The sequence below is a fragment of the Pseudochaenichthys georgianus genome, chromosome 22 (assembly GCF_902827115.2).
Source record: "Pseudochaenichthys georgianus chromosome 22, fPseGeo1.2, whole genome shotgun sequence".
Classification (NCBI taxonomy): domain Eukaryota; kingdom Metazoa; phylum Chordata; class Actinopteri; order Perciformes; family Channichthyidae; genus Pseudochaenichthys; species Pseudochaenichthys georgianus.
Window position 1 is genome coordinate 10517342 of NC_047524.1, and position 10223 is coordinate 10527564.

Consider the following 10223-nt stretch of genomic DNA (forward strand, 5'->3'; position numbering starts at 1 on the left):
TTTGAACATCAACACCGCTTTACAAATTGGGAATAGTATTTTTTCTAAGGATGATTACAACAAAAGCGTTTTTTTTAATGTTGATGTCATGATCCACTCCAGAACATTTTACATTCATGTGTGAAACAATGACATTCCTTTTAAATCAGGTGCCTTTAGAACGAAGTCGTTGAGTTTGGATATCAAATCAAACTGAGTAGGACCTGCTGTACTGCACATATTGCTGCCCTGTAACAGTCTTTGTCTCATACCAAGTGTTCCTGGGAGTTCAACATGCTGCAGTGATAAAGAGAAAACGCAAATGTATCACCCAACCCTCTACGAGTTGCTTCTTTCTCTGGAACAGCTTGCCTACTGACCTTAGCATATTATTTTACATTATACTCAACCGTAGACCTTTCTTCTTCGTGTCTGACTAGTCTATAAATACTGAATATTAATGGTGTTATATTATGGCCTGCCTTAGCTTTGTTACGTGAGTGTGTCAATTTGTGTGGGATTGTAAGTTAAATGTTGAATAAAATCATATTTAGTTTCTAACAATGGCACCTGCATAACACACAGCCCTATTCAAAAACATGTCTGCATCTTATGATCTTTAATAATATATATATTTAATCCTGAATGAAAGTGGACAGAGTTAATATGAGGGGGCCCACATTTCTCTTAAAAACGGTTTGCTTATGATCTAAGGGCCTTCGGCTCCTATAATATTACCAGGGAGAAAGCCTCTTTTCATTATTAGAGTGTCTCTTCATCGATGAATCTAATTAAGGGAGGAAATACTTCTTTAACAAACCCTTCCTCCACCCTAAGCACCTGCAATCACATGAACCTGGAGGTGTTCCTGCCGTGTTTGCCTTGTAGTCTTAAAATAGCTTGCCTGCAGCCTTGATGTGTTCTCCTGCAGTGAGTTGTCAGGATGGTTAAGGCCGGTAGATAAATGCACAGGGCCTTGAGATGCCTTGATCTCCATATACAGCACATTTGCATTGTTCTTCGATGTGTAAATGTACCCCAAATGATTCACATTGTACGTACCGTCTGCCAGCCTCAGAGTAGCCTGTGACCTGCCTGTCATGACGGGGAACATGCAGACACACAGGTACAGTGTAATCCTGCAACACACATGATTTAAATGCCTGGCAGCATGCAACATTGCATTGGAACATACTCCAGTAATTATGCCATTGTGCCGGAGTTTGAAACTAGGTTAAATTCTGCAGGACAAATTGACTAAAGCATTAAAAACGTATGATGTTAATGTTGTACTGTAAGTAAATAATTCATTTTTTTGTTGAATTTATATTTTCCGCTAATTCTGTGCTGTTGTGAAGTACGTTAAACCCTAATATGTAATAGAGTAGAGCATATAAGAAGTATTTGAATGCCTAAAACACGTACAGAGGAGGGAATAACGGGCGAAACAGAGACGCGCAGGCGGGCACTGCATTGCATCAGAGTGAAGTTGACAAACGGCTCTTCTTTCTTCTTGTTTTTTCTTTTTTTCAACTTCATGACTTAGGGAGAAATCTCGGGTCCCTGCGGAGTTGGAGATGGATGTGCCGGAGCCGCTGCTCTTCGATTTCTCCTGGCTTTGCAGAGTCATCCTTATAATCAGAAAGGAACCAGCCCTACCCAGTATATCTCACTTTTTCTACGTGTCTTGTTTTCACCCTCTCTCCCTTGTGTGGGCGTATTATTGAGCACCTTATCCTTTTTTCCCTCTCCCTATCTTTTGTTTTCATTTTTGACCTTCACAAGGAGCACACAACCTTTCCCTCACTCCAGGCTACTTTCTTACATCCTTTCTCAAATTAGAGAAAAAGGGGATGAGCAGAGCTGCAGAAAGGGCAGCTCCGTCTGTTTCAGAGTCATGATCAGATGTGTTATCATTCCTGCAGAGTACAGGGAGAGTCATCAAATAAGTTCATAGCAAGACTCTGTGAATGTATAGCTCATGTTGGATGTGATGCATTTAGACTAAAAGACCACTCTGTTATCGAGCCTATCGATGCGTCTTATGGAAACAGCATCTGTATTGCAACACATTGCAGAGTGATGAGATCCTGCACAAGGTGTGTCCTGCAGTGTTTTTTTTGTTGTACAGAGTGGGTGTGGCTAACATCTTCACTGCACCAAGGCAAACTTCCTCTGGTTCAACTGTATGTCTGTGTGATAGGTCAGTCAACACAGAGTAGCAGACACAAAGCACTCCACCTCACACATTGCTGGTGTACATGAATCCCACTTTTATTTTCCACAGAAAAAAAAAAGGTTTGAGATTTTTTTCTGGTTTATTTCGGTTACATTTAAACCAATAAGAAAAACTGTAGCACCAGAGCAGATTTATTTTGCCCATTCTTTGATAAAAAGGTCAATTTGTGCTATTTTTCAGTTTTTAACAGCTTTGATTAGGGAGAAACATTTACTTCTTGTATATAAAAAAAGACTAGCACTTCATTTCTTTTTCCAGTCATTTGCAAAAGAAAACAGAGAAAACTGTACATCTTATAATTTGTTTCTTCATTTAAATCACAACAAACACATTTAAAGCAAATAAAAAAATTGGGCGGCATTTAGCATAATCCAAGCAGGGAATCAGCTCTCGTGATGATTATTATATATTTATATATTTATATGTATACATATATATCATGTTTATATACAAGTATGGCACTTGATTACACAAAAGCAAGAAAAAAACACAGTGGGCGCTTTGGTGTGTCATAAATTAAGGAAGTCACAGACGTTAGCATTTGCAGCAAATTCACCAGATACTGTTTTGCAAGTCAGCTATAAAGCAATGAAATGGTTACATATGTTAAGGTCAGTGGTGCAACACAGGCAACAGAAAACATGAATTACGCTGATGTATTTCAACTAGGTCGAGCCATAGTCAGTAAGGATTTATATATCGAAGCATATAAATCTGGATAATAGATTTGTCCTTTAACCACTGTGTATGTTGCCAATTAATTAGGTTGATGCCAAAAACGGGTGGAAAGAAAATGTCTTTAAAACACCGTCAGGTCAGTAGCACATTTTGGATAAGGTCAGGCCCTCAAGTGTTCACCTCTTAGTGCAATTTTTGCATGAACTCTTTTCAAGTACAGCAGAACAAGCCCACAAAGAGTAAATATGTGAACACGTTAACATGGTCTCCTTTTAGCATCTTACAGAGTATAAACGTTACTAAAAAGTTGCATCAGTGCAATAATAAATAAGATAACAAACGTGTAACCCACGTTTGCCATGAACTCCTCAAAAGACCAACAAATCAAAAAAATCTGCCCACTCTTAAAGTCATGACACGAATTAGGCGTGCGGAGCTGTCCATCATGTCCATCATTTTATTTGACATGTTTTCACTCTCTTCTTTCCATGAGTTACACATAAGCGGAGTCACTGGACTGAGTGCGGCCGAAATTAGGCACACTCATCCTCGGCATGTCCTTATTTCGGATTTCATAAATGGACTTCCTCCGAGCCTGCACACCTCGCACGGCCGTTTTGATTTTCCTCCATCCTAAATGATTGAGTTCCGCCAGGTTCAATATCACACAGAACCCGCTGACCGCGAACATGAACACCAGGAACACAGTCTTCTCCGTGGGTCTGGAGACGTAGCACTCGACATCTTTTATGCAGGGGTAGCGATCACATTCGTACACCGACGGGACGTTGAATCCATACAAGAAATACTGACCCACCAAAAAGCCTATCTCCAGCGCGTTTCTGAACACCACCTGGATGATGTAAAACCTGGAGATGCCCTCTTGTCGCCTCATTTTGGACTTTGTAGTTCTCATTGCCGAATTAGGCATCTCTTTGACTTCTAAACAGTCCGGCTCGGTTTCTTTGGTGGAGTTCTCTGTGTTCTGAAGTACTCCATTAACAATGGTGTTCTTTATCTTTTTGCTCTCATCTCGCTTCAGTGAATCTTGATCCTTATCTAGCGTCAGATAGACTGTTGAGTAGCCGCGCTCCTTCTGTTTGGCCGATTGATGCACCGAGTATGTGATAAAACAAAGACTCGGGGTGCACACCATGATGATTTGAAAAACCCAATATCTAATGTGTGAAATGGGAAATGCCTTGTCGTAGCATGCCTGGTTGCAGCCCGGTTGTAAGGTGTTACAAACAAACATGGTCTGCTCATCATCATAGACAGTCTCTCCAACTATTGCTACGATTAGAATCCGGAAGATGACCACCACTGTTAGTAGGATCCTAAAAAGCAAGCAAACAAACAAACAATGTGAAAAATAAGTGTAAGTATATGCGTGTGTTTAGTGATACAAATGTGGTTCATTTGGCTGAAGCGCTCACAGTCCAATTCGGGTGTTTTGAATTTAGGGAGCTGTCCAGTGCTGAAACCGGACGCTCTTCGGGATCTATGTGTGTGCTTTTTACTGTGTTCTTGTAATTGTTGCGTGTGTTGGTGTGTCTGTGTGTGAGGTGCGCGTTTTTCTGATTGAATGGCTGAAATGAAATGACATGAAAGCAATCGGCGTTGCTTTGACTGTACCTGTATGAGCTTTGTTAATGGAAAGAGGAGACATCGCTGACTCTTTTCAATCTCTTTCTGCCACCCATGATACCACACACACCTCTCAAACACACCAACACACATGAAATGGATAATTGGATGAATGAATACATGAAATGACACGTGAATTTGAGTTTAGGCTGTTTGCAACAACCATCCCAGGTTCTGAAACGACAGCTGTCAACTGGTTTGCTTAGCTGTCTCGTTTAGAAGCAGGAAAAATTGGAGATCTGTGAGACACGACAGAAAAAATCCACAACACAGACACGAAGGACTGGGCACTACAGAAGATCCTCGAGGCACAAGACAGAAAGGAGGGAATGGGAACCATGCTAAAGCGGATCCTGGAGGCTGCTGCAATTCTTCGTCCTTGTTTTTCGTTGATCTTACCTTCCTATCATAGTCGAGTGCTGCTGGACAGCAGCCTCCAGGAGCCTCTCTAGTATAGTCCATTCCCCCATTTCTGAGCATCCGGAGAAGACTAGAGCACAGCGGCACTCTATTCAAATCCCTCCAAAAAAGCGCGTTATTTCCCTTCCTGTCTCTCTGACTCTCTTTGTTTTCAGTCTCCAAAGCGTCCGATTTTAGCAAAAAAAATGCATCCGTATGAGGATGCTGCTGCCGTCCTCTCTTCCCTCCGTCTCTCTGCGCGCTATCTGGTTGGTTATGTGCTGAGCGCGCAGCTCCAGTGAGCGTCCTGCTGTGTGGACCGAGCGCTCCCACGACGTTGCCACACTTTTCCTTGTCATGGAAGTCTGAAGGGCTGATTACTATAAGCCCTCCTATTTTCGATCTTCAGACCAAGTTGATGGGCTGCGCGCGGCGTCTGTATGGAGGGAGGTTGGATGTAATGTCTTGCCAGCATTAATCCGCCTTTAAGTAGTCTCCCCCCTCCCATGCGTCACGTACGCGCAGACAGGTCGGAGGAGCGCAGCCAGGAGCACCAGGGCTTCTAATATCCAATACTTCAGTTTTGTGTATAGCTTGCGCAATTCAGTGGAAACTTCGATGGACGATCGTGTCCAGAGTGGTACCCTGTATGCCTTAAGTTAATACATTTTAGCTTGGGTAGCTCCACCTGAGCTTGTTACGGATTGGGTTACAGAACAAGCTGATAACAATATAAATTGTTCTTAAACAGATGCACCTTATTGTGGGCACAACGCTTAGGGTGACGTGTGTGTGTGTGTGTGTGTGTGTGTGTGTGTGTGTGTGTGTGTGTGTGTGTGTGTGTGTGTGTGTGTGTGTGTGTGTGTGTGTGTGTGTGTGTGTGTGTGTGTGTGTGTGTGTGTGTGTGTGTGTGTGTGTGTGTGTGTGTGTGTGTGTGTGTGTGTGTGTGTGTTTTAAAACGAGTTCATGTTGTGAGTGTAATCATTATAACCAAATATTTGTTACAACAACATATCCAACACCTTTGGGCTGCTTAGTATGGCTTTATAAATGAACCCAATCGCGCTGTCTTGAGCGGACAGCCTCGCGTGCACAGAGGCTTCCCTCCTCGTGTCACAGGCTGCTGGCCCTGCTGGTGGAGCTGTTGTTTTCACATCGGGCAAAGATGGTGCTCTGGATACAGTGACAGTGAAAGTTACTAATCGCTTTACAAGGCAGCCTGCCTTCCTCTCTCTCTCTCTCTCTCTCTCTCTCTCTCTCTCTCTCTCTCTCTCTCTCTCTCTCTCTCTCTCTCTCTCTCTCTCTCTCTCTCTCTCTCGCGCTCGCGCTGTCTCTCGCTGTCTCTGTCTCTGTGTGCAGGTTTAAAAATAGAAGCAAAATATGTGGCCCCGCCCTGTATACAGCGCTGAGATTTGATCAATTTAGAACGCAGCATTGTGTGTGCACTAATATTAGATCTCGTGTGGTTGTACACTATTCATGTCAGATATCAATGCGATTGCCTCTTTAAACTAACACCTATGGCTTCATAATTATGTTTTATCAAACCACTGTAAAGCGTCTTTGAGCACCTGGAAAAGCGCTTTGAAATAAAATGTATTATTATTATTATTATTATTATAAATTCATTATGGATTAACACTGCATGTTGCCAAGACACAGTAAAAGGGTGCTTCGTTTTAAGCGTATACATCATCTTATCATTATAATTATTATTATTATTAATATTATTATTATTGTTATTATTATTATTATTATTATTATTACTAATAATAATAATAATAATAATAAGTGTATATGACCATATAACCAAGTGATGCAGCGATTATTATCAGCAGTATTTGTTTGGTACCTGATACCTTACTGTTAGCATCATTTTAGTGTATCCACTGTTAGACAGTATGAGTTTTGCCTAACCTGGCAAACCGGGGATTTACCGATCATGTGACCCTGGGGTTTTCACTCCATGGAACTTTGTGTGTTTCATTTCTCATGAGGTGGCTTATCCTCTCCGCTCACTGTAATCTTTTCTAATTCAAATCTTTAATAACCTTTACTCATCCATCACGTGGCAGAAGGACAGAGCCTCGCTGCTTTCGAGAGACAGTGAGAGAGATTTTCATAGATCCTAAACCAAATCCTGAACACACCCACTTATGGTTCAGATAATACATAAAAAACAACTTCAGGTTCTTATTTATTTATAAAGCTGTACATATCCACATATACAGTGTAAACAAATAATTTGACGACAAAACACGCATTTCTTCAACTTGGGGTGATGATGAGGAAGGGGGCAGTCCGGCACTTAGAAGCACTTCCTGTGGACGATGGAGGGTCCTGCTTCATCATACTCCTGTTTGCTGATCCACATCTGCTGGAAGGTGGAGAGAGAGGCGAGGATGGAGCCTCCGATCCACACGGAGTACTTCCTCTCAGGGGGGGCGATGATCTAAACACAAACACGTGTTCATCTTGGACTCTGCTTATGGAGAGGTGTGTGGTTCACAACATTTAAAGTTACCTTAATCTTCATGGTGCTGGGGGCCAGAGCAGTGATCTCCTTCTGCATGCGGTCAGCGATACCAGGGTACATGGTGGTGCCTCCGGACATTACGTTGTTGGCGTACAGGTCCTTCCGGATGTCGATGTCACACTTCATGATGCTGTTGTAAGTGGTTTCATGAATGCCAGCAGATTCCATGCCTGAACACAACATACAAGTTATTGGGTTCCCCCCCCCTGCTGCAAAGAACACATCTGACACCGCCGTCAGCTGTCTGAAACGGACAGCTCCGCTAACAGCTGCGTGCACTGTGGTGCAAATGTGAACAATAAGCCCCTGCTTCACACAACTCGTGTCTATTTATCGAGCATGAAGTGGAGAAGCCCAGCGTGGATGAACTGTGACCACCAGTTGGAGGATATAAGTAGGCAGCCAACCACTTATATTTACTGAGCAATACGCATTTCTCTTTTAGGGAAGACATGAATTCATCCAGTGTTTATTCTTATAGTAAGATATTTATGTTCGCCTGAAACCATTTCAAGCTTTTCAGAAGCCGAGTTTACTTCAGCTTGTTTTAAAGCATTTCATTTATCTTGAATTGAGTTTGTAGTGATAAGATCACACGGATAACATTTACAGTTAAATGTTATTCGTGCCATTAAAATTGAACAGTTAATAATGATATACCTATAGTAAAGTCATATCACTTTGAAACTACAAGACAGTGTCAACCTTAAGGAAATCCTCCGTTTCTGCATTTGTCTCTACGCACCAATGAATGAGGGCTGGAAGAGGGTCTCGGGGCAGCGGAAACGCTCGTTGCCGATGGTGATGACCTGACCGTCAGGCAACTCGTAGCACTTCTCCAGGGAGGAGGAGGAGGCGGCGGTGGCCATCTCATTCTCAAAGTCCAGAGCCACGTAGCACAACTTTTCCTTGATGTCCCGCACAATCTCACGCTCAGCTGGAGGGGATCAGGCTGGTTATTGTCAGTCATCAAAGATAATAACATGCTCGTGGAATCTATGTTCTCCTTGTTTGATTTGAAATGACATCCAACAAATATATTTATCAGAAACAAAGCACATTGTTTGCTTTGTTTTTAAACATCTGTATGGATGATGGACACTCAAACTGACGTATTCCTTTTGTGCCTGTGTGGTATCAAGCCCTTTTAGAGTGACCATGATTTGGAAATACAGTTTATTATATGTGAATAAGTCATCTGTGCTCACCGGTTGTGACAAAGGAGTATCCACGCTCAGTCAGGATCTTCATGAGGTAATCTGTGAGGTCACGACCCGCCAAATCCAAACGCATGATGGCGTGAGGAAGAGCGTAACCCTCATAGATCGGCACGTTATGGGTCACACCGTCACCGGAGTCCAGGACAATACCTGATGGATGCGTTTAATGCATGAACTCACTGAACACAAACATGTGCACACCTGAGAAATCTGTCCTACCTGTGGTACGTCCAGATGCGTACAGGGACAGCACGGCCTGGATAGCCACGTACATTGCGGGGACATTGAAAGTCTCGAACATAATCTGGGTCATCTTCTCTCTGTTGGCCTTTGGGTTGAGGGGGGCCTCTGTCAGCAGGGTGGGGTGCTCCTCGGGGGCCACACGCAGCTCGTTGTAGAAGGTGTGGTGCCAGATCTTCTCCATGTCGTCCCAGTTGGTGATGATGCCGTGCTCGATGGGATACTTCAGGGTCAGGATGCCTCTTTTGCTCTGGGCCTCGTCGCCTACATATGAGTCCTTCTGGCCCATACCGACCATGACACCCTGATCAAATACATGATTTACATGTTAGAGAACTTTAATCGCCACAGAGCACTTAAAGCACAGTTCAACCATGTTTTTAGAAAGATGGATGGTCTGTTTTTCTCAGTTGAAATCTAGATTATAATTCCGGTGTGAAATTACGCAGAGTGGATCTGGCCCTGAACCAAAGCCATATGTTGTGTGTATGTGAAGATACCAACTTACAGTTATACTACTCTTTCAGTTGCATGGTGTTTATGAATAGTTTAGTTTACCTGGTGTCGGGGGCGACCAACGATGGAAGGGAAGACGGCCCGAGGTGCGTCATCACCGGCGAACCCAGCCTTCACGAGGCCAGAGCCGTTATCACACACCAGGGCGGTGGTCTCGTCTTCATCACACATGGTGTCAGCTCTGCAACACAGAGCCACTGTTAGGTCCAGACATACAATGCCCTGTTGGTCTGGATGTGATACTTGCCGGGATGTGGATAGTGTGTACTAGTGTGACTGATTTTAAATGCCATTTTCTTAATGTCTTTCATTTTTTGTTTTTCTTTTAATGTTTCTTTTATTATCTTTTACTGCTTTTAAATGCCTTTGTCTGAATGTCTTTCATTTTTGTAAAGCACCTTGAATTGCCTTGTGCTGAAAGGTGCTATATAAATAAACTTGTCTTGCCTTGCTATAGGAGGGCATGTTGTACTATAGTGAATATAGTGAAAGTTATTTTTCAGTATTTCACAACAACTGTATCCACCAAAAAGCAAATAAAGAGGAATAAGCCGGTGCTGCAGTACGATCCGTTTCAGTTAGGTGTGGTTATGAAAAGGTGGACATTGTTGCTGTTCTTGTTCAAATCCTGCATCGATCTTCAATAATAAATCCAATGGTTGGCCCTTTTCAGTCCCCGGGTTAGGCGTGTACTCACCAGTTCAGCACCAAGGGAAGGATCTTGAGTGTGTAAACCAGGGGTGCCTGATGGTCACGTCGCACCACTTTA

General features: G+C 42.9%; 2 protein-coding genes across 3 annotated transcripts; both read right to left on the reverse strand.

Moving 5' to 3' along the window:
- Window positions 1-2228: 2228 nt before the first annotated feature.
- On the reverse strand, window positions 2229-5382 carry LOC117467398 (gap junction delta-2 protein). 2 transcript variants are annotated; one of them, XM_034110994.1, is made up of 2 exons: window positions 4943-5382; window positions 2229-4233 (listed from the first exon to the last, which is right to left on the reverse strand). In XM_034110994.1, exons 1-2 carry the CDS (start codon window positions 5011-5013, stop codon window positions 3390-3392), a joined length of 915 nt encoding a protein of 304 aa, XP_033966885.1. In that variant the 5' UTR covers window positions 5014-5382; the 3' UTR covers window positions 2229-3389. The 2 variants fall into 2 exon arrangements, with proteins under 2 accessions (XP_033966885.1, XP_071063286.1); XM_071207185.1 differs by lacking the exon at window positions 4943-5382 and adding an exon at window positions 4532-4936.
- A 1740-nt stretch (window positions 5383-7122) lies between these two features.
- Window positions 7123-10223, reverse strand: LOC117468060 (actin, alpha skeletal muscle). The gene is made up of 7 exons (XM_034112020.1): window positions 10152-10223; window positions 9497-9635; window positions 8918-9242; window positions 8687-8848; window positions 8224-8415; window positions 7467-7648; window positions 7123-7394 (listed from the first exon to the last, which is right to left on the reverse strand). The coding sequence occupies exons 2-7, from the start codon at window positions 9623-9625 to the stop codon at window positions 7251-7253; spliced, it is 1134 nt and encodes a 377-aa protein (XP_033967911.1). The 5' UTR covers window positions 9626-9635; window positions 10152-10223; the 3' UTR covers window positions 7123-7250.

Coding starts and splice junctions, on each gene's coding strand:
- LOC117467398 (XM_034110994.1), bottom strand. CDS start 5,013: ATGGGGGAATGGACTATACTAGAGAGGCTCCTGGAGGCTGCTGTCCAG. Junction 4,234..4,942: donor CACTCGACTATGATAGGAAG/GTAAGATCAACG, acceptor CTTGCTTTTTAG/GATCCTACTAACAGTGGTGG.
- LOC117468060 (XM_034112020.1), bottom strand. CDS start 9,625: ATGTGTGATGAAGACGAGACCACCGCCCTGGTGTGTGATAACGGCTCT. Junction 8,416..8,686: donor ATACTCCTTTGTCACAACCG/GTGAGCACAGAT, acceptor GATCCCCTCCAG/CTGAGCGTGAGATTGTGCGG. Junction 7,395..7,466: donor CCAGCACCATGAAGATTAAG/GTAACTTTAAAT, acceptor GTTTGTGTTTAG/ATCATCGCCCCCCCTGAGAG.